The 22,861-nt window shown below is 55.8% G+C and overlaps 1 protein-coding gene across 2 annotated transcripts; it reads right to left on the bottom strand.

Annotated features, from left to right (window-relative positions):
* Nucleotides 1-11,369: 11,369 nt before the first annotated feature.
* Nucleotides 11,370-22,189, bottom strand: GFI1B (growth factor independent 1B transcriptional repressor). Of its 2 annotated transcripts, none has more exons than XM_081065954.1 (7): nucleotides 22,140-22,189; nucleotides 16,070-16,183; nucleotides 15,489-15,632; nucleotides 14,785-15,056; nucleotides 14,052-14,189; nucleotides 12,846-13,110; nucleotides 11,370-12,204 (listed from the first exon to the last, which is right to left on the bottom strand). In XM_081065954.1, exons 2-7 carry the CDS (start codon nucleotides 16,161-16,163, stop codon nucleotides 12,026-12,028), a joined length of 1,092 nt encoding a protein of 363 aa, XP_080922080.1. In that variant the 5' UTR covers nucleotides 16,164-16,183; nucleotides 22,140-22,189; the 3' UTR covers nucleotides 11,370-12,025. The 2 variants fall into 2 exon arrangements, with proteins under 2 accessions (XP_080922080.1, XP_080922081.1); XM_081065955.1 differs by having other exon boundaries at nucleotides 12,846-13,011.
* Nucleotides 22,190-22,861: the final 672 nt, after the last annotated feature.

Raw genomic sequence — 22,861 nt, 5'->3', positions numbered from 1 at the left:
GGTGCGGCTTTGAGCTGAGGTCCCTGTCATTTTCTCACTGAGGCCGGGGGAGGGGGGGTGGGGGGGTGGGGGTGGGGGTGGGGGGGAGTTCTCAAACGGGTCCAGCAACCACCCTGCTCAGTAGGATGGACTGTGGTTCTGAACTGCAATACACCATCCTAGAGAGACGATCAGAAAGCCCCAGGCCGCCAGCCCCACCCATTACCTAGCCCTGGGTCCTTTGGGGTGGGGAGGGGTCAGGCCCATTAGTTGGCCACCCATTGTCCAGCCATCGAACAGTATTTGTGCTGGGGAAGCAGTGGAGATCTTCATGGAATGTGTTCAGACAATGGCCCAGCTATTTAATGACAATTATGATTGGCAGCAGCGACGGTCACTGGGGGCTGTGCCTGGCAAGGGGAGGCCTCCTTGTAAGGTACATGTGGGCTGAAACAACAATGCAGAAAGGGCAAGCCCGGTGAAGAATTGAGGGAGCCACCTTCCAGGCAAAGGGAACAGCATTCCATGAAGCCCAGAGGCAGGCAAAGGCAGTCCCGGAGCGGTCGTGGCTGCCTGCTGGGTGCCCAGCCGCTTACTCTATGGAGAAGTGGCCCGTTCGGCTGCAGCCCAGAGCTGGGCTCCTGGCATTGTGGCCTCAGTCAAGGGGCATTGTCCGCCCTGGACTGTGAGCTGTTTGGGGCTGGGCTCTGGGTCTCAAGCCTTTGTTCAGGAAACACCAAGATCACATGTACCTGCCAGCTTTTGTGTGTGTGTATGTGGTACCAAAATATACATAACATAAAACTTGCCATTTTACCCATTTTTAGGTGTAGAGTTCAGTGGCATTAAAAGTACATTGACTCTGTGACCGTCACCACCATCCATCTCCATAGCTCTTTTCATCTTGTAAAACTGAAACTCTACCTATGAAACAATAACTGCGCATTCCTCCCTCCCCACAGCCCCCGGCAACCACCATTCTACTTCCTGTGTCTAAATTTGCCTACTCCAGGGACCTCACATAAGTGGAATCACACAGGATTTGTTATTTTGTGTCCGGCTTATTTCTCTTCACATCATGTCCTCGAGGCCCACGCATGTCATAGCAGGTGTCAGGATTTCCTTCCTTTCTAAGGCTGGACAGTGCTCCATGGTGCGGGGTCCTTTGGTTTTGCCTCCATCCGGTGGTGGATACGTGGCGCTGCTTCCCCTTTGGCTGCTGTGTGCGGCTGGCTTTTCTTGCCTCTTTGGCTCAGCACCTTGGGCCAAGCACACACCCAATGAGGTGTTTTGCAAAGGTCTAAAGGGGCTGTAGACCTCGTCTTGACTGGCGGTCTTCCTTTTGCATCTGGAGGCCCCAGAGGAAGAAAGGGCCTCCCAGGAGTCACAGCAGAGGTTTGAGGAGCTCCAAAGCTGCTGGGGACTGAAGGCACTGGCCCTTGGCACCAGGCCCGGGCCTGGACCATACTCTCTCTGTCGCTTATTCCACTCTAGCCATCCTCATGGTTTCCTGAGAAATGACCCCAGGAAGCTTCCCCAGATAAAGGAGAGGCAGCCAGACACATGGCCCTGTGTGCCAGGCACCCCCATTCCAACCTGATGCTGACCCCCAGAGACTGTCTGGGGCCACTCAGCCCTGTGGGGTGTGTGTGTGTGTGTGTGTTGGGGGGGGTGTTATTATCACTCTCTTTTTACAGACAAGCCAGGTGTCCAGAGTAGAGAAATGACTCGTCTAGGGTGACAGAACTCTGCCCAAAGTCTAACTTCAGGCCCATCATTCTGACCGTCTGTCTCTATCGGTGGAGGCGGCCCACAGGCCTCACTCCCCAGCTCCCTCCCATGTCCAGAGGTCTCCTAAGGAGAAGTGGGGGCCCCAGGGCGAGTCTACACCAACTCCAGCCTGGAGAGCCAGGATTCCGCCTGGAGATAGCTGAGCCGGCTGGGAGGCTGCTGGCCTGGGGTGGCCCCCATTCCTCCCCCCTCTAGGGCTGCCTGAGGACCAGCACCCTCACTTCCTCAGCACAGTGGGGCCCTGCTCAGAGCACGGCTTGCAGGCCGAGCTGGCACAGGGACGGGGTAGAGGGCATTTGTGGGCACCCTCCCACCCAACTTTCTGAGAAGGCCCCCGCCCTTCTCTTTCAACCTCCGGGGTGGGGGAGTGGGATGGCAACACTAGCACCCGCCACGGGCGCTTCCTCTTTGTGCCCAGCTCACTGCGCGGTGGCTGGTCCCAGGACCTCAGATCTGGCAGGGCCACCCAACGGCCCATCTCTCCAGCTAGACTTCCTCGAGGACAGGCCTCGGCACCCACATGTGCAGCAGCCCTCTGCCACTTTCGAAAGTTTATCTGCCAGAGGGGCTTTGAGGGTGGAGAGGGGACCCTTATCTCCCTGCCAGGGGCCTGCCCTACAGTTGGGGCTTTGTAATCTGACATTGTGATTTTTTCACCCTTGTTTTTTCCCCCCAGGGAGGGAAGATTTGCTGACTCACCGGGGGAGGTGGTTGGAGGGGTTGGGGGCGAGGCAGCTGGAGGGCAGTGATAAGTCTGAGGCCGGCTGAGGGGCGCTGGAGAGGAAACCCCGAACTGTGACGGTTTCCAGCTAAGATTGCTGTTCTGCAGAACTGCTCTGGGGACACTCAGCTCAGGGACCTTAACCTGCCCCCCAGAGCAGTCCCGAGGAGGGCCGGGCCGGCGCATGTGGGCACCCGGGGAGCCAGCAAGGACTGGCAGCAGGGGCCCTGAGAGCCTACAGAGAGCCGGGGTGAATGGGGCTGGGCACCGAGACCCCCCAGGACGGCTCCGGGGACCCTACTCGGTCACTCTAGCTTTCCACATTGGCCTCCCACGGCCCTGCGGGGGCACTGGCTGGCCCCCTGACCCTCAGCTGGATGGGTGCGGAGCTGGGAGCAGATCAGAGGCCTTTTGTCTCCCCAGGGCCTTTGCAGCCCGTTTCCTTGGCGAGGGGCCGCGCTTTTCCCTTTTGACAGATCAAATTCTTTTTTTTTTTTTTTTTTTTTTTTTTAGATCAAATTCTTTTCATCTTTCAGATGTCTGCTTCCTCCAGGAAGACTTCCCTGATCCCGGGGTTGGGCTTGGTGACCCACTAGCCACCCAGTATCCCCCAGGTGTCCCTCTCCTGAGTCTTGACCCATCAGGGCCCAGCCAGCAGTGGACACCCAGCAAATGCTTGTTGAGTGGGGTTCTGGGAGTCTCTCCTCACAACCCTGAGAGGAGTTGCCTTACATTGGGACTAAATGTATGGGGCCTGCAAGATGGGAAGAAATCCCCAGAGGGGACGGACTGACCCCCAGGGCTCCTCTCTGCTGCAGAGTGGACCCACTGGCAGGGAAAGGTGTCCCCAGCCCCGGGCCTGCCCTGCCTTTCCACAGCCTGTACCTCCTCGGGCCATCACCCTCAGTCTCCTTGTGGTGGCCTGACCTTCAGGTGCCTAGTGCCTCGCCCCCGCAGTGGCTATAGGGGAGACAGATGTCCCTCCCCCCACACTGCATGGTGGTGGCCACATACAGACACAGGGTCGGTGGGGCTGGGTGCAGCGGGAGGGCTCCGGGCAGAGGCCAGGCTGGCTAGGAGGAAGCTTCCCAGGATGCTCTCTGCCCCCTGATTTCTGACTCCCCCCAGAGTCCGGTGGGTAACCACAGCCCCGGGGAAGAGTGGTGATTGACGCCCCTGAGTCACTGGCCACACCCCCTGCTGCTCCCAAAAGGGGCTTCTGGGGCAGGAAGAGCTGCCCACGGTGGTCGCTTCACTGCCTTCCTGCTGCTCAACTGAGCTTAGAGATAAGTCCTCTCTGGGCTGAGAGAGACATGGGGGCTCTGGCCTTCCCCCGAAATCATGTCAGGGTTCCTCATGTGGAGGAAAGAGCCTGAGCGCCACGATAACCCCTTTATTTTTAAGAGATCCGGGAGGAAGTCCCAAGTCACCCTTTGCAGAAATAGCTCCGAGCCTCAGCCTGGCATCTGTGGCTCCAGCTGTCAGCTGCGCATGAGTATAGCGTGGATCCGTTCATCACACAGCGGCGGGGAGGACGGCGTCCGGGTCATCCAGCCCAGGACCTGTGCACACGGTCAGAGCCACTGACACTGATCATAACAGCTACATTCACTTTGTGTAACGTGTGGAAAGAGCAGAGGGTCTGGGTCGAGGGGTGTGGACGGGGCCAGCTCTTCTTAAGCTCTCAATACATATTAGATACGCGTCGTCGTCTATTATCAGGAATGCCAAGCAGAGGTCTAAGCTGCCAAAATGCGTTGGGCCCCACTTTTCTGTCGTCCTCAGTTTCAAACCACACTCCACGTGTGGACTCTCAGCTGCATCCCTCTGTGCTGCAGGCCCACAAATGTGCGTTCTCCATTCTCTCCCTCCCCCTCTCCCCGCCCCCACCCAGGTGCCACCCCACCCTCCCTTCCCTTGTTCAAGAATTCATGGAAGGAAATCTTGGGACCCAGGTGCACACAGGCTGAATCCAGAGATTTCTAAAGACCACAGGTGACTGGCAGACAGATGCTGAGACCCAGAGGGAAGTGCCTGAAAGTCACCCGGCCTCGTGGGGGCCAGAGTGACATTCCAGCCTCCCAGCACCCTGTCCCCAACTCTCTCCTGTGGGAGGGAACAACTCAGGGCTTCTCAGTGAGGCCCTGGCCACCCATAAAAATGCTGACCCCCCACGTGGACACACACCACCCCCTTCTCTGGATCGTCTCTCCTGACTGTTTTCCCTCTGTGTCCCCACGGAGCTCCAACAGAGTGGGCATTTTGTCTGTTTTCCCGTTGCTCTATCCTCACCATCTGGGCTGGGGCCTGGCATGTGGCAGGCACTTGGTCAATATGAGTTGATGAATGAATGTTTTTCTAACCCATTAGGGTGGTCTTTGTACCTCTGGAGATGTTCTGGGCCTAGGCTGTCACAGGGGACACAGCTGTGGGCTCTGCAGACCCCGGCAGCCCAGGCCCTCTGTGTGCATCTCAGGCTGAGCAGAGGCAGGTGTGGACAAACTGCCCCTGGGCTGGAAGGCCCAGCCGCGTGTTCCCAGTCCACCAGGGACCCTGCCCGGGACCCTCTCCTTGTCTCCCTGTTAAACAAATCACCTTTCTCCTCCTCCTCCCCCCAAAACACTCTACATTGTTGTTACAAAAACATCATGGGAAACCCAGAGAATGTCTAAAAAAGGAATTTAAAAAATCCTCCATGATGATTTTTTGACCCCTCCCCCAAGATAGCCCTCTGGACCTTGAGGCGCTCCCTCCGACAGGTGGGCTCGCACCACCCAGGTCAGGCTGCCTGCTCAGCAGCTGTGCTGTGGGCCTCGGGCACGGCTCCCTAGTAGGTCTCCTAGAGCCTCCAGCCCTGGGGGTGGCAGCCAGGCCTCAGGCTCCCGTCCCTTCTTCTGCTCTTCCCACTCCTGGCCTCCTGGGTCCTCAGCCATCTGCCCCTCATCTTCACACACTCTGAGACTCAGTTTCCTCATTCATAAGGTGGGGAAGATAACGTACCCGACAGCTGAGGAGTGATTCCTGGGACAAGTGCCAGGATGGACGTTCAGGGGCTCCCTAACTGAGAACTGAGTCCTCACCCCAAGACCACAGGGGCAGGGAGAGAAAAAGCTGGAATGGAAACGAATGGTGAAGTACCCTCCCATTTTCTCTCACATGCTTTCCCTCATGCGTTCTGGGGCATGGAAACTTCCAGAAAAGGAGACTTTTTCTTTTGGCTTTGAGGAAGAGCTGGGAAGCATCGGCTCCATTCCATGGCCTGGAAGGTTGTGACCAGGGAGAAATGGGGTCTTTAGCCTGTGCCCCCACAGAGCGAATTCCCAGCTACATATGCTCGTGTGGCTGGGATGTCAAGCCCCACCCCCACCCTCTCACCCCCGCCCCCACCCAAGGAACCTCAGAGGCAGCTTCCTCACTGCTCTTGTCGTTGGGGTGAAGTGGCTGGAAGCCTCTCTCTCTCCCTCTGTCCTGCTCCCCTTCTCCCGCTCTCTAGGCCACCAGGCCCCTGATAACACTTGGAAGGCGCTATCGGCGCGGGAGTGGCCTCCTACCCAAGCCCGCTGGCCTGCTCCATGCTGACGGTTGGCAGCCGGCACCATTTGATAAACTTATCAGGCCAAACCTGAGCACGGCCGCTCAGCCCATGTCCCTGCCTCAGATTTGCCTCCTCCTGCCTTCCTGCAGCCCACCCACCCCCAACCCTTTGGAACTCTGGGCTCTGCCTGGCTCCAGCTGGACACCAGGGAGGTGGAAGAGAGGAGCCCTCCACCAAGGCCCGGGGCAAGAAGTGCATGTCGGCATCCATCCCACTGCTCCCAAGACAGGGGCTTCACTTCAGGGGTCACCCCCACCGGCCAAGGAGGCGCCAGGGGCCCTGAGGGCGTTGTCTATTCATCCTAGACTTACTGGGGACCTACTAGGGGCTGGGCCCTAGCTAAGTATTAGGACACAAAGGATTGGAGCCAGCACTTGTGCAGGAGGAAGGAAGCTGCCTGTGGCACTGTGCATGGCCTGTGGGAGCCTGGAGGGCTAGCAGCTGGGGTGGGGTGGGGTGGGGTGGGGTAGGGTGGGGGGGAGACAGCAAGGCAGAGAAATGGTGTTTGTGTAGAGGGAGGCTTTTTTTATTACCAGTGATAATGTTATCGTGCATACCCATTACAGAAAAATATACTGAAAAATAAGGAGAAAAAAATACGCACAACCCCCTGTATTCAGCGACGGCCCCTGTTGATATGCTGCTCCTTTATCCTAGCAAACTTCCTTCCATGTGTGTGTAACTAACAAAATGGAATCACATGGTGCCTACTGATTTTTTAAACCACTTTTTCACTTAAGATATCATGAACAGCTTCCTATTTTGACACATTTATTCTGCAAAATCTATTTTCTCTTCCATTTTTTTCAGTGAAACACACACACAAATCCACGTCTCTTATAGATAGCATTGGGGGTGAAACCCAGCCCTCCTTCCCGGCCCCCAGAAACAACTGCTATCAATGGTTTGGTGGACCTGTTTCAGATTTGTTTCTCTAGGCATCGGCAAATGCACATTGTGCTGTTTTTACAGAACTGGCACACTACCGTGAAAAGCATTTTTCACTCCACACGGCGCCAGGCCCCTTCCAGGTCAGTCCTTGTAAAGCACACCCTGTCCTTTCAGTGGCTTCGTGGACTCCACCATCTGACTCACCTAGCCAGCCTCATAGCTAGTCTCCTCTCACGAGAGTTTAGGGTGGTTCCAGTTATTTCCCCCATTCACAGGGGTTTCAGAAGATGGTTCTATAGCTGGTCTGTGTGCCCAGCCATGACTATTTCTTTAACTCAAATTCCTAGGAGAGGGATGGAGTCTTAGGGTGAGCACAAGTTGAGTATTTAGGCACTTGAGCTTGGTTTCAAGAGTTCAGGGGAGGGAAGAGGGCATTCCAGGTGGAGGCGTGAGGGTGAGAAATGGCATGGAGAATTCCCTAAAGGCCTTTTGGGGAAATAACGGGAGAGACAGAATCCCAGGGAAGTGGGAAGGTTCCGCCTTGAGGTTCTGTGTGTCCTCCCTTCCTGGGGGGCCCTTCCCTCCCTGACCAGCCTCGGCAGGGAGCTGGGGACGAGCTCAGTTGACATCAAGTGCGGCTGGCATTTCTGACACTGACTCAGGCCTCCAGCCCCCAGGGCTCCCCTCTGCTCCCCAGGCCACACCATGTACCCCATGGATTGTCTTTCTATAGCTCAGCTCTGATGTCTCTTCAGCTCCTCCCCTGGTCCGCAAAGCAGTCAATGGCTCGGTGCCTTTAGAAGACTGCTGGGCCTGGCTCTCCTGCTGCCCCCAGCCCACCTCATGCTCTGCCCCACTGCTTCGTACACTTCTGGCCAGTCCAGATTCTTCATCATTCTCTGGTCGTGTCTCTTCTATTCCCTATAGCCACCCCTTATTTGTCCTGCCCCTTCCTTTTGAGAAGCCTGCACTCACACCAAGTGGGAGCCCATCTATGGCAGTGCAGGTTAGGTCACAGCAGTTGGGACTTGAGTCTTTAGGTAACTTTCAGAATAGGTCCTATTCTTCTAGAAAATCCAGAACCCTACATCCTTCCACTGCCCCCTCGGCCCTGCCTCCTCCCCTTGCTCCATCGTCCACTCCTTCCAGGCCAACATACCCTACTCTGGGCACCAGCAGATGGGGACAACTCAGCCACACACACACATGCCTGGGCCAACCCTGGGAGATACATTTCCATCCTGGTCAGTGATTTCCATGGAGACCTCTGGGCATCTTCCAGCTTCTGCCTCAGCGAACCTGGTCCTGGAACTGGCAGGGCCTGGCTACCCTGTTGGGGTGTGGCCTGCTCTGGGGCAGGGCTTCTCCCCCTTCCAGGGGGACACAGAGTGGAGGCTGGGATGGAGCCGGAAGCTGCTGACTCGACCTTTTATCCCAAAATGAACTCAAATGTTGCATTCTGAGCCCTAATGTGGCCGGTTTAATAGCAAAATACTGGTTTTGTTATTTGCCATTGAGTAGGCTGATACTCTGGGTGGTGTTACTGGCACCCTCCTCAAGTCTCACGTGCCCCCTCCACACCCACCCAGCCCTCAGCGGTGCGTTCAGTGTGGCAGTCTGAGAAGTGTGACAGCCCCCCCATCTCATGAAATTTCAGCGGCCACCATTTGTGCCGTATTCTATGTACAGAGTCCGCTGGTGTCATGTAATCAATCCTCGTGGAAAGACCACTGGACGAGGAGTCAGAAAACCTGGATTCTATGTGACCTTGCTGCTAACAGGAGGTGTCACGAGGGCCACCACTTCCCCTCTCTGGGCCCAGGGCCCTGGGGTGGCAAAGGGAAGCCATGTCCTTTCACAGGGCTGGACCATGCCTTCCAGTTCACATAATGCGACTCAGATGGTGGGAATTTCAGAGGTGGAAGTGGGATAGGAAGTGGAAAATGGACCCCCACGATCACAGACAGCAGCTGGGTGGTGCCCCACTGCGCCTACTGAGTTGTCCCCCCATCCCAGTGTAATGAGTGCAGACTCCACATCATGAAAAGGATAGAACTTCGGCGGGGAGCTCTGCTCCTACTGGCTGTGGGCTGGCACCATCCAGGGCCTTCTCAAGGGGCTGTAGCTCTGCTTATGAAAGCCATCTTTCCTGGGACAGCCTGGGACGGGTGGGGCGAGAAAGGCACAACAGGGTGACTGAGCTGGGCGCACTTCCCCACCCCAATGACTGCCTTCTGTGTGTGTGTGGGGAAAACAGGAGGGGGACCCCCAAGCCAGGCCCTTCCATACAGTGCTGACTCCTCCTGGGGAAGCAGATTTCATGGAGCCACCCCATACCTGCCCACTGGCCCCCTTTCTCTGCAATGTGCAAATGGGGTGCCAGACCCCACTCTCTGAGGCTGCAGTGCCCCCCCACACACCATTGTGGGCACTCTGTGGAGGGACCCCAAGCTAAATCCTGATCTTGAACCTCAGCAGATGAAGAAAGGCCCATTGTCTAGCTCATGGTCCCGCCCTACTGCAGAAGTAGCTAAAATCCTGATATTGGTGTGGTTTTGTTTAGCAAACAAGGAGCATGCAAAGCAGCTCCTTCATGCGTGTGCATGCGTGTATGTATGTGTGTGCGTCCCCAGCACCCGCCCTCACACTTCCCCAGACCTAAGAGGTGCAGGGAGAGGTCACTTACGAAGGGATCAGGAGCTCATTCCAGGCCTGGCTGTGTGGCTTTGGGCAAGTCCCTTCCCTCTCTGGGCTTCACATCTCCATGGGCAGGAGGAGGAAGGGAGTAGGGGGTTTCCAAGGCTTTGTTGGCTCTGGTGTGCTGGCTGCTCGAGGCCCAGGAGTGGGGCCTCCAGGTCATGAACTGGGAGGTGGCTGTGGAGGCCAGACCACCTTTCTCTGCAAATCTCGAACCCCCACCCCACTCTTTGCACCCCGGACAGGTTTGTTCAGGGGAATTCTGGCTAAGGTAAACAGGAAGAGCCTCTGGAATGAAATGTGCCATCGGGGTCCTGCCCAGCCAAACCCAGAGCTTGGGAGTCCCCATTCCAAGGGGCCTCGGAACCCCATAGGTTCACAGCAAAGGTGAGGACTAGAGGAATCGTTTGTGTGTGTCATTGAGAGGAAGGATAAATGGAGACTCGAAGAAGACTTGGAAGCAGATACCCTGATCCCGGGTCTGCACTTGCCCTCTGTGTGACTTTGGGCAAGTTGGCTGACCTTTCTGAGCCTCAGTTGCCACCTCTTAAAATGGAATAATGATACCTCCTTGCACAGGTTAGAGAGAATGGGTGGAAACCAGCTTGGTACCCAGAAGTAACACGTTTAGAAGTATCCGTTCCTGTGGGCCAGGCCCAGGCTTGGTACTGAGGGCTAGAGCCCAGAGAGGATATCTCCTAGCAGAGGGGAAAGTTACCCAGAGATAACTGCCAGTCCAGGTTCACTGGGTCCTGAGCCGTAAGTAAGGAGCCCAAGGAGCTCAGTGCTAAGGGGCAGGAGAAGAACTTCTGGCTGGAGTGACCCAGGAGGGCCTCAGGGCGGAGGTAGCATTGAGTGGGCCTTGTACTTACCATGTTCTGGGCCCTGCTTGCTGCTATTCCTCACATATGGTCTCGGGGAATCCTCCCCACAACCCACAGGAAAGGACTGTGCTGTTCACCATTTTACAGGGGAGGGAGCTCAACCTGAAGTCACACAGCCGGCAGCGAGGGGCGGCAGCAGGCTTCACTTAGTCACGTCTGCAAAGCCCCTTTTGCCATTTCATGTAACACCCACAGGATCCAGGGACCCTCTTTGGGGGCCATTATCCAGGCTGCCACCGTGGCGATGTTAGGACCTTGAGATGGAAAGCTTAGCCTGCGTCAGCCAGGTGGGCCCCATCACAAGGGTCCTTTCAAGAAGGTGAGCCCTGGATGAGACGGGATGATGGAAGCAGATGTCAGTGACGTGCTTTGTGGACGAGGAAGCAGCCACAAGCTGGGGAACTGGAGGCCTTAGAAGTCCAAAAAGACGGAGGAAACTGTCTCCCTCCAGAGGGAATGCACCCTGCTGACACCTTGAATTTAGCCCGCTTTTGGGTTTCTGACCGCCAAAAAAAATAGATTTGTGTTGTTTGAAGCCACTAAGTTTGTGGTGATTTGTCACAGCAGCCACAGGAAATGGACACAGCCTCCAACTACATTAACCTTGCCTTTCCCTGCGGTCTTGCTGCACCCACCGACTCTTTATGCTTCTGGTCCAGCCCGTCCCCGTTTGCTCTGGGCACACGTCTCCCAACTCATCTGAGAGCAACTGCCTAGCTTTCTCTGCTTTCAAAGCTCCCCACCACCCCTCGCCAAAGCCTCACCCACTGGCTTGCATGCAGGAGGCACTTAATAAATACTGGTCAAATGTAAAGAAATCTGTGTCTTTATTTCCATTTACAGCAATTGAGGGAAAGAGGCTTTGGACAGCAATAACTTCTGGTTTCTCCAGCCCCATGCTCAGACAGCAGAACTATCCCCACACAGACCACTCCCCATGGCCAGCTGAGCGCAGTGGGGCACAGCCAGCATGTCTGGCTAAAGCAGAGGGGTGCTAGGCCTCCCACTGGGGCAGGAGGCAGCTCTGCCTGTCATCCATGGCAGTCTGAAAGAGGCCCGCTGAAAACCAAGGGGACCAAGCCCCAACATGGTGGGCAGCAGGCAGGGGGAAGGATTTCTCTGTGGGTCCCAGCACTGGTCTGTTCTTGGCACCCCTGTCCACCTGGGGCTACTCCGGCCTTCTGCGCTCTGCCCTGGGGAAGGCACCCAAGTTTTTATACCTGTAGACAACTTCAGCTCAGAAAAGACCCATCCCAGCTCCCACACTTGGCAGCAGAGATGTTGGTCCAGAGAGGGAAAGCGATTTGCCCAAGGTCATACAGCACTTTTGTAAGTCTGAACACAAGCTGGAAGACTCCCATCCAGTGCTGCCTCCAGGAGACTGGGGATCTGGGTGCGTGAGGCTGGCCTCCCTCCCGGAGATGGGACATCAGGATAGGGGGCCAGGAGCCGGGAGCGGGCACAGCCTCACTTAAGGTTGTGCTGGCTCTCGTGGTGCCGTCTCAGGTCCACTTTGCGCTGGAAGCCCTTGGTGCAGAGCTCACAGCTGAAGGGCTTGAAACCCGTGTGCTTCCGGCTGTGGGTGATGAGGTTGGAGCTCTGGCTGAAGGCCTTCCCACACACCTGACACTTGTGTGGCTTCTCACCTGTGGGGCAGCAAGGACCGGGTCAGGGCCGTCCGCGCCGGGCCTGCTGCCCCGATGCCCTGCTTTTGTTCTGCAGAACTTGATTATGTTTTTATCTCACGGCCAACCCACATTCACTTTAGAAAACCATTAGAAAAGGGAGACAAGCAAAAAATAAAATTCTGACCCCCCCCCCCCTACACACACACACACTGATTTGTACCCGGATTAGGGCAGGGACTGGATCCATCTTGTTTATCAATATAACCCAGCACCTGGCACAAGTTCTGGTGCAAAATAGCCGAGGAATGAATGGATGAAGAAATGAATGAATGAAGAAATGAATGAACGAATGAATGAAAAATTCACCGGCTGGTGTCACTTCTACCCAGAGAGCACCAGTGTTGACTTGTGCTGTTTCCTTCCAGCTTTTTTTCTACGCATTAAGTGAACTTAAATAACAGAGCATCTAGCCCTCTTGTTGGAAGGGAGCCCTCCACCGTGTAACTTGATCCCACCCTCATCCTAAAGCTGGGACCTTTTAACAGTGAAAGGTAGGGGTGCCCAGAGGCTATGCCTGAGCCCTGGACAGGCTTGGCCTTGGGGGGCTTGGCCCGGGGACTTGGGCCGGGTGGGGTGGAGTGCTGGGCCGGCGGCCTGACCTGTGTGAATGTAGGTGTGCTTCTTCATGTCCGACTTCTGGTGGAAGCGCTTGCCACAGAACTGGCAGGGGTAGGGCCGGGTGTCCGAGTGAATGAGCAGGTGGGTGGACAGCGTGGACGAGCGCTTGAAGGCTTTGCCGCACATCCGGCACTCAAAGCTGCGCTCCTGCCGGAGGAAACGAGGCCCCGGGGGGTCAGGCGCAGGCGGGGCCTCGCGACCCGGGACTGCCAAGCTGGGCGCAGGACTGGACCCGGCCGGAATCCCCTGAGGAACAGGACACTCCATTGGGGTGGCCTCGAGGACAACTGGAGGAACAGGACCCAGGGCATGCCGCCCACCCTGTTCCTGCCTCCCAGGAGGGGCTGAGGCTTGGGGCCTGAGTGGCCGCCTGTGGAATTTTTCCTTGTAACTTTCACAGTCTCCCCAACACAGTGAGCCTCAATGCATGTTTGTTGGCTGACTGATGGACCGAGTGATCTAGGAGTTTTTTTCGAGGGTTCACATTTCACGTCCCTTAACCCAGAGTGAGTTCCCTGACACAAGGATGGTCATGGGCTGCACAGTGGTTTGGTTAAGAGTCTGAATTATGGGGGCCCAATTTTGGCTTCTGCCTCTTACTAGCCACCTGATGGAAGGCAAGTCACTTAACCTCCCTGAGATTCAGTTACAGATGAGGATCTGTAACAGAAATGACCTCAAAGGGCCGTCGGGAGGGTTGGGGGTAGAGCACTGGGCCGGCAATGGGCACGTGTTCACGAATGGAAGCTCTCGCATTCATTTTCTGCTTTTCCCACCTGAGCTTTTATATTTACCCGGCCGTTAGCAACTCAGGTCAGCTGCAGATGCTTTCCCGGAATGGAATACTAAAGAAGGGGCTCCTGCCTCAAGTAGGGCCAAGTGGGATGAGACGAATGTTTAAGCCTGACTCAGGGATTCTAAGACTCAGGGCCTCCAACCCAGGGGTGGAGCCGTTTCTGAGCGTCACAGACTTCGTGCAGCCCCTGAAAGCCCACCTGGGCCAAGAGTCTCTTCCAATAGTGTGCGATGCCAAGTGTGTTAAGAGTGGGTGTTGGGGACCCAGACCGGGAGGCAGATAGTTAGCGACCCTGTGTCACCCTCAGGGTCAGCCAGAGTCCCTGGGGCTTCCTGGGAGGAACACAGAGCAGGAGAGGGAATGGGGGTGCTGTGCTTGGCCAGCTGCCCACCTGGGAGTGGACGTGCGTGTGCTGTTCCAGGCTCACGGCGTGGCCGAAGGTTTTGCCGCAGACGTCACAGGCGAAGGGCCGGGTCCCGCTGTGGGAGCGGCGGACATGTACCTCAAGCCCGTGTGGGGTGGAGAACACCTGGGGGCAGGGGCAGAGCGTGAGGCCACTGGGGAGAGGGAGCCAGGCCGGGTCCCATGGCCACCCCACCCCCACTCCGTGCCCAGTGCAGGCACAGGTGGGCGTATAGGAGAAGGGGCCCTGAATTGCTAGTTCTGGAGTATGTGCTGTGTGTCCTGGGAAGGTACCTTTCTCTCTCTGTGGCTGGATTTCCTCTCTATAAAATGGGGGCTAGGGGACCTGGAAGCCACCACCCCCTTCCCTCCAGCCCTATCTAGTGGCTGCATAGCCTACTTGTTAAGAACTGGAGTTGGCCAGAGCCAGGTGGAACGCTGGTTCTGATACCTACTTGCTGTGTGTTCTTGGGCAAGTGACTCAACTTTTCTGAACCTTAGCCCCTTTTTCACCTCCCGGGGCTCATGCATGTCAAGTGCTTAGCATTGGGCCGGACACATACATGGTCAGGGCTCAGTGAGCAGTGGTGACGAACATTGTGAATCCTTGACGTCCACAGCACAGCACAGGGGACACCCAGCTATGAACACCCGCAGTTGCCAACGTGCCGGGGATGGGATGCAGAGCAGGGCCCGTGAGCCCACCTGCAGCCCCTGCTCACCTTGTTGCACTTGATGCAATGGTACGTGTCCATGCCTGGGGAATAGCGAAGGCTGAAGTCCAAGGGCGGCTCGGCACTGGGCACCAGAGGGCTGCCGTACAGGCTGACGGAGCGCTCCAGGAAGGCAGACTGCATGGTGGAGGGGGCCTGCCGGTAGCTGTGGCTGTAGGACGAGGCCAGGGCATCCCAGGAGAAGCTGGGCTTGTAGAACGGGGGTGAGTCGGAGAGTGGCAAGTCCCCGTCCTGGGGCTGGGACATCACAGCAGGATCCTCTGTGGAGAGTGGGACATAGGCCTGGTGGTGACTCATTTGAAAATTGGGTACCCACTCCCCACCATGTGCTTAGGATTTCAGTGTTTGAGTGTCAAACATTTACTGTGGGGGGATGTGCGTCCTTCCTGTGGCTCCTCAGCGTTTCCAGGCCCAAAGTGTCCCCACCCCAGAGTGCCCACCTCACCCACTTCGTCGGCCTGCCCTCTGAACCCCACACTGGAGTCTCGTCTGGAAATGAGCTCCCATCCAGGAGAGGTCCAAGCAGAAGCCCGAGACCCAGATTGCATCCAGGCGACCTTGCTGGTCCTTCCTGATTCCTCCACTCCAAGGGTCTCTGCTCTCTGGAGAGAACGGGCTCTCTCCAGGAGCCCGTTCACCTTCCGTTCCCCTTGTGCTCGCTGGGGAACGGCTGGCGGTCTGGGGCCACGTACCTGGTGCTGAGGCCATCCTGGTCAAGCTCGGCTCCAGCTCCAGCTCCAGCTCCGGCTCCCGTTTGAGGTTGTTCCAGTCCAGGCACTGGTTCGGGAACAGGGTGCTGAGAGCAGGAGCGTTGCTCAGGCCCTGGTCTCTGGCTGCTGTGGGGAGACAGGACCATCAGCTCCCTGCTCCAGCCCTAGGGAGTCAGGGGGAGGACTCCCTCCCCGAGAGGAGGGGGACCCAGAGCGACACCTGCGTGTTGCTGCCTCTGGCTGCTGACAGGGGCTCTGCCAGGAGGGGGGAAGCGGGTGGAGGCCAGTTCCCTTGGAGAACTCTTAGACCAGTCTCGCTTTTCCCTAACACCTCACCTTGGCCCCAGATCGACCCCCCACCTAGGTCTCCCATGACCTCATCTGGACCAGCTCCACTCTGATGCTGGCCTTGTCCCACATGGGTACATTCATTCAATCAACATGGGCCGAGCTCCTCCTGCTCCATGCCTGGAAGGGGGACTATTTCCAGTGAGCTGCTGCTGCATCTTAATCACGGGGGCAAGGCGGGGAGCCCCGAGGGGCCAGCCCGCGCTGGGACTCACCGTGGGCAGGAGGCCAGACTAGCTCATCCTCCTGGGCGCGGGGCTGGTGGTACCTGTGAGCCTTCTTACTCTTCACTAGGAAGGAGCGTGGCATTGTCAGCGTGCACCTGACGCCTACAAGGGGGCAGGGAGAGAACGGTTAGGAGGGACCAGAGGACATTTGTCCTCCTGAAGTCAGAATCCACTGTCCTCTGTTGAGGAGTGTCCCCCAAATGTTCATGGCCACCCAGAACCTGTGACTGTGACCTTATTTAGAAATCGGGTGTTTGAAGATGTGATCAAGTTAAGATGAGGTCATACTGGGTTAGGGTGGACCCTTTTTGTAAGTCCTTATAAAAAGAGGGGAATTTGGGCGCAGACACAGACGCACAGGGAGAATCCACGGGGAGGTGGAGGCAGAGACTGGAGTAGTGCAGCGACATGCGAAGGCAGCCGAGGCTTGCTGGCGACCGCCAGAGACTAGGAGAGAGGCCGGGAACAGACGCTCCCTCAGAATCTGCAGAAAGAACCGACCTGACTGTCACCTTGATTTTGGTTTCGGAGACCACAGAACCCCACGAGAACACATTTCAGTCGTTGTAAGCCAGTCAGTTTGTGGTACTTTGTTATGGCAACTAAATCCTAACCTCCTTCACTAGGGAGGCTAGGAAATGAACACAGCAACCTCTAGGAAACCTCAGGGCCAGCCTGCTCCTGCCTGCATGCCCCAGAGAAGGGTGGGAATGGGGTCTCCATGTGTGACACACTGTGGACCCTGCATCTGGAAACCTGCATTTGCACCCTATTGGCTGCATCCTGTTGCATTTGCACCCTGTTGGATGGGCCTTTGGATGCTGGTGAGGGGTGGTCTCAGCTCAGCTTGCGGAGTCAGAGGCTCATGAGTTAGAATCCCAGCTCACCTGCTGTGCACTTTGGGGCAGACACTTAACCTCTCTGGGCCTCTCTAGTCCCTCTTCTGCCAAGTGGGGCATCCAGGCTTGTAGTACTGGCAAGAGAATCCTACGTGCGGCTGCCTGTCAAAGGGGGGCTGGGTGGGCGAGCTGCAGCAAGGAAGGCCACCTCTATCACAAACCCACGTTACTCTGCAAGCTGGAAGCTGATACAGCCAGAGCACGCTGCCCCTTGACCGGCCCCAGCCCAGAGTCTGGTCCCCAGAGAGGGAGGAGGTCTCTCTCTCTCTCTCTCTCTCTGTCTCGGTGGGGGTAAGGGGAAGGTTGGAGTTGTGTGTGTGGCCCAAGGCTGAGAGGATCCCCAGTGCACCCCATCGGGAGGCCTGCGGTCTCTGTAGATATGGACGAAGAGGCCAATGTCCCCAACTCCAGGAGCTGTGCAGTGGGCCGGCCAGCCAACCGCCATCAGCAAACCTACTGGGCAGGGGCTTCGGGGGGACACCGAGGACCCAATCAGTGAAGAGACCTGCCCTTTGTCCCGAGTAGCTGGACCACGCAGACCACTGCTTCCCCTGCAGAGCGCTCTGGGGCATGACGTGTCTCCTGCCACCCAAAACGTCTCACATCCCTGTTCCCAGAGAGCATCTTCTGGTGGTCCTCTCTCCTCTCCACGCCCATGCCGCTGAGCCTAGGAAGAAGCTCAGAGGACATGCTCAGCCGGGGTGTCCCTTCGGCTTCCCTGCTGGTCTTGTTCCCCAGGCCTCAGAGGACTCCCTCCTGCCTGAGGCCGGCCACCGCGCAGGGCTGCAGGGGCGATAGGGCTAAGCGCGGGAAAGGGATCACGGCTGCTTCTGAACAACAGCGAGGGCCTGGGAGATAAGGCCACTGGAGGAGGGAGATTACAGAGGGCAGCTTGGAGCTCTGCCTTTGGAACGGGCTGGGAGTCGCCCATTCCCCAAGGGGATGACCCAGAGTGGGCAGAAGAGGGACCCAGGGGCATTCGGAGTATGGGCTGAGGCCATTCTGCCTGGGGGCCAGCCCAGGCCTGGCCCTCCTTGCGGCAGCTCAGTGTCCAGATCAACGCCCAACCCCCTGAGATTGCTGGGGGAAGACAGGACCTTCATTTATTACCAACAAGGGTGTGAGGTGCTCCCATGGTGCCTGGGCTGCAGGAAGCACTGGGCGATGGCACTATGTCAGCCCACATTCTAAGGATGGGAACAAGCCCTGGCCCAGGAGCAGGGACGTGCTCCAGGCCCTGTCCCTCGGAGCTCCGAAATGGGGGTGGGGTCCCATCCAGCTGTCAGATTTTAACCTCACAGGCTTGCCGGCCCTGCTGTCCTCCCCAGGCTTGCCAGGCGACCACAGTGGCCTTATCTCCCTGGGACATTCTTTTTCCTGCCACCCCCACTCACTGCTGGGGCTCCCCACAGCCCCTTTCCTTCCCCCTTCTAGCTCTTGGCTTCAGGAACCCCATGGGGAGGCCAGACCGTGGGCAGTTTGAGAGGAGACCCCCACACTGGGAGAGAGCTAGGGAGCTGGGTTCCCCTCGCCCTTTGTCCTGGGGGGCCTCCAAGCACCATGGGCTCTCTCTAGCAAAAGATGAATTTTGTTTTTTTACATGGTATTTTATTAGTAAATCAACCAGAACCAAAGGCAGGCATGGAAGCCGCTGTGCCCAAACTCTAGGAAATCCTTGCAGCTGCGCTCTGCTTCGTCCTGGCTGCCTTAGTCCTGGCAGTGAGCTGAGCCCCTACCACCCCATTTTATGGAGGAGGAACTGAGACCGAGAGACTGGTTCACAGTCCCAGGGCAGAGCGGGACTCAGTCACCCAGGCCTCCAGGCTCGTGATCGCCAGACCACGGGGTGGGCACTTAGTTTGGAGGGAACTGAGCTGACATGCTAAGGAGGAAAATGGGGCATTTAAAGCTCCCTGGTGTGTTATGTCATGGAATCCAAATCACCCCTACTGGGGTTAAGAGAAGCCGTGACTGCCTTCCCAGGTCATGGGGGACACAAGGCTGAGAGAGGACAGGGGCTCGCCAGAGTCTTACAGCCGAGCCAGGCCAGTGCCCGTCCTGTGAGAACTTGACCTCTGGTCCCGTGCTGGGCTCATCGCCCTGTGGTCCTTTCAGCACTGGATGAAGACAGCCTGCCTGGAGCAGGGAGGAGAGGCTGGTTGTGGGGGCAAAAGGGTGGGAAACCCAAATCCCCCTGAGTTTTGCCTCTTTTCCAGAACCCAAGAGGCCCGACAGCAATCCTTGAAGTGTTTTGGTGAGAGAACAGACTTCCTTTGGGAAGCTTTGGCCTCCCCTTGGGCTCAGATCCCGAGGAGACCCTAGACGTCTGCTAATTCGAACTCAGGACCACACACAATAGCCCTCTCTCAGGTTCGTGAGCTCACCGTGGGGGCCACCTGCACCCACAGAACTTCCTTTTGGACTCTGTTAGTGGAGTTTAAAAAACAAAACAAAACAAACAAAAAAAACAGGAACCAATCACCTAGATGGTAGTTAATTAACAACCACACCGTTTTGATTCACATAAACCCGTTCTGAGAAAGAGCTAAGAGCAGAGATTATGAAAGAAGCTGAAGATTTCTTCATAAAACAGAGACCTTGATGGTATCGGACTCCGGAAAGAGACTCACTGTTAACATCTCTTCAAAAACCCCCAATCCTGATAGAGGGTCCCCTGACCCTGAGTCAGAATCTCGGCTGAAGCTTTTGAAGTGAGGGAGCGACCCTGCACCTCAGCTTCCAGGAGGAGTTGGAACAGCAGGTCTGTGATTTTCCTACACACAGAGGTGCCTCGGGCAGGCTTCTGGAGGGCTGTCTGCTTCTGTGACCTTGGGTTTCACCACATCAACCGCCAACCTGGGCCTTGGTTTTCCTATCTCTCAGAAGGGATGGTTGGACTAAGATTTCTACACTTCCCTTTTGCTCTAAAATCCCATGCACAGTTCGTTGACCTTGAGCGCGGGACTGACCCACCTTGACTGAGAAACTCATCACTTGGGTTCCCTTTTTGGGAGGGTTGGGTAAGACTCCGTTGTTTCTCAGAGTCGGCTACCGAGGACCCTTTGGACTTCCTTTATGTTTAAAGACGTGACTTAAGGGGAAACACAAACAAAGAAAAAAAATCTTTCCATGTAGGAGTCAGAGGAAGTGAGCGTGGGTCATTTTAGGGGCTGGAGCAGAGAGTGGTCATTATTTGTATTTGAAACTTGGAAGGAGGTCCTACCTTCAGAGAATGCAACGTCAAAAGCCAGTGAATCAATTCCTGGGTGTATCCCCACAAGAATCGAAAGCAGGGACTCGAACAGATATTTGTACGCCCACGTTCACAGCAGCAGCATTCATAATACCAAAAGATGGATGTAACTCAAGTGTTCATCAATGGATAAATAAAATAAAATGTGATATATACCTACAATGGAATCATACTCAGCCTTAAAAAGGAAGGAAATCCTGACACTTGCTACAACACAGGTGGACCACGAAGACATTATGAGTGAAATGAGCCAGTCACAAGAGGACAAATACTATACGATCCCATTTACATGAGGTCCCTAGAGTGGACAAATTCATAGCGACCAAAAATAGAATTATGGGTGCCAGGGACTGGGGGTGGGGTGGGGAATGGGGAGTTAGTGTTTAATGGGGACAGAGTTTCAGTTTTGCGAGATGAAAAAGTCCTGTAAATGGATGGTGGTGATGGTCACACAACAATGTGAATGCAATTAATGCCGCTGAACTATACACTTCCAGTGGTTAAAATGGTCAATTGCATGTTATGTATATTTTATCTTAGTAAAAACAAAAATGAGTGAACAAGACATTTCCTGAGCATTTCTGAATTAGAGACCAAAGCAGCTCCCATTGGCTTGAATTCCTGGAAACAAATGAACAAAAACCTCCCTCTAGACTAAGGAGGAGAGTGGTAAGGTTTTCTATTGTTTCTGAAAAGGGTTAAGGGGATATGTCCCAGTGAAGCATCGCATGTGATCAGGCTATTTTCCTGGGGGGTGATCTGGGGTGATCTGGTCCCAGAGCCCTCGTGCTCTCCAATAGGCACTCCCAAGCCCTCCTGAAACCTCCAGAAAATGGTCTGCACGGGTTTTGAGTGACTCCCTCAATCCAATCCAATTAACCCCGGTAGCTTTCTGATGTTCCCCAAGAACTGTCTGCAAGGGAACCAGCGTGTATACTGACCCCCAAATCTGAGTTGGAAGAGACCTCATCTCCTTATCCGAGAATCTCTTCTGTGCCAGCTCTAAGAACAAGAAACCCGCCACTCCACCAAGACTGAAATCTGCCCATCGCCCACGAAGCAGGGTGTAGGAGCCAGGAGCCCTGGAGGGCGGATACAGCTCAGGTCACCCAGAGACCGCAAACAAACACCCCCCCACACAGCTCATGAAAGCTGTGGACTTTCTCCCCAGAAGAATGTACTCACGGCAATTTCATGGACGGTCCCCCCTTACGAAGCCCTATTTTAAAGCACCTTTTCCCAAACGCCCAGTCTCTAACTTGCTTTTTCGCCCCCCAAAAAGGTAGAAAAGACTGTGACACCACTCCCCAAGGCCCACGCTCTTGTTCCCAGAGGTTGTGGGGAGTGCAGTGGAGAGGGCAGCCTCCCCCGCTCCCGTCAGTAGGCTCTGGATGGGAGGGCGTCTCACTCTCGGGGGTCCCAGGAACTTTGGTGATGGTCATTTGGGACCATGGGCGCTGGGGCTGGGACTTCCTTCAGAGTTATCTCAACCCCACTCTCTACAGACAAAGAGGGGTCAGAGTGCCCCCGGGACAGAGCTCCAACTCAGGGTCCTCAGCGTGTGACATGCGCTCTCTGCCCAGGTCCTGGGACAGCTGGGATGTGCGTATCACACCGTGCGTGTAGCTGATATCTTGCATCCAGTTTTGAATGAGTTTTGAAAACGGTGTTTTTGTACTCTCGCCGGGAGGCGTAAGTCCTGTGCAGGCTCACGGCATCTCACACACTGTCTCCTCAGCCCTGCTTCTCCCGCTCCAAGGGCTGAAAGCTACATTCCATAAGAGAGATTGCCAGCCCACCTCATTCTTCCTAGAAGTGCAAAAAGGACTAGGTAACCTGCCTGGAAACAATCTAAGTGAGACATGCAAATGGAAAGAAGAGGCAGGGACGAGTCCTCCGCACTCACCTGTCCGGAGTCCTGCGGGTCCTGGTCCTGCAGTGGGGACTTCCCAGCCACTCTCTGGGGATTGGCTCAACTCGGTCAACTCTGTGACTCTCTGCACAAATAGATACTTCTCCTTTTCTGTCTCTCTCTCTCTCTCTCCCCCCCTCTTCTGTTCCCCTCCCTGATTTTCAATCTGATTATTTGTGTCAAAATCTGGCGGTGAAGGGCCAACCAATAGAGAGCGGCAGCGCCGGGCTGTATTTGCTTATCAAAGCTTCCCAGGACTCAGGGCACCCATTCATTTCTAACCCTGGGCTCCTGGAGCTGCACTCTTTTCTCCCGGAAATTTTGAGTAACATCTAGATGAAAAGAAAGTGATGGCTGAATTACTATATTTTAAAAATGAAAGTTAAAACAACATGGAATGGTTTACTTATAAACCTGATTTTTTATAGAGACTTATAACTCTCTTTAGTTTTTCTTTCTTTTCTTTCCTCCATCCGTCCGTCCTTCCCTCCTTCTTCCCTCCTCTCTCTCTCCCTCTCACCCTCCCTCCTTCTCTCCCTGCACTAGTTTACCATCTCCAGCCAGGAACACTCTGCTACAAGAACTTGGCTAGCGAGCTGCTGCATGTGGCTCTTAGAGAGGTCTCTCTTTTCCTTGCAGAGGTCACCCTTGAGAAGAAAGGTCAAATTCATGCGTCCCCGGACTTGACCCTAGAAGGGGTGAAGGAGCAGTCGTGT

The sequence above is a fragment of the Rhinolophus hipposideros genome (genome assembly GCF_964194185.1).
Source record: "Rhinolophus hipposideros genome assembly, chromosome: 11".
Lineage (NCBI taxonomy): Eukaryota > Metazoa > Chordata > Mammalia > Chiroptera > Rhinolophidae > Rhinolophus > Rhinolophus hipposideros.
Note: the sequence above shows the minus strand (reverse complement) of the source record. Positions and strands in the feature narration are given on the sequence as shown.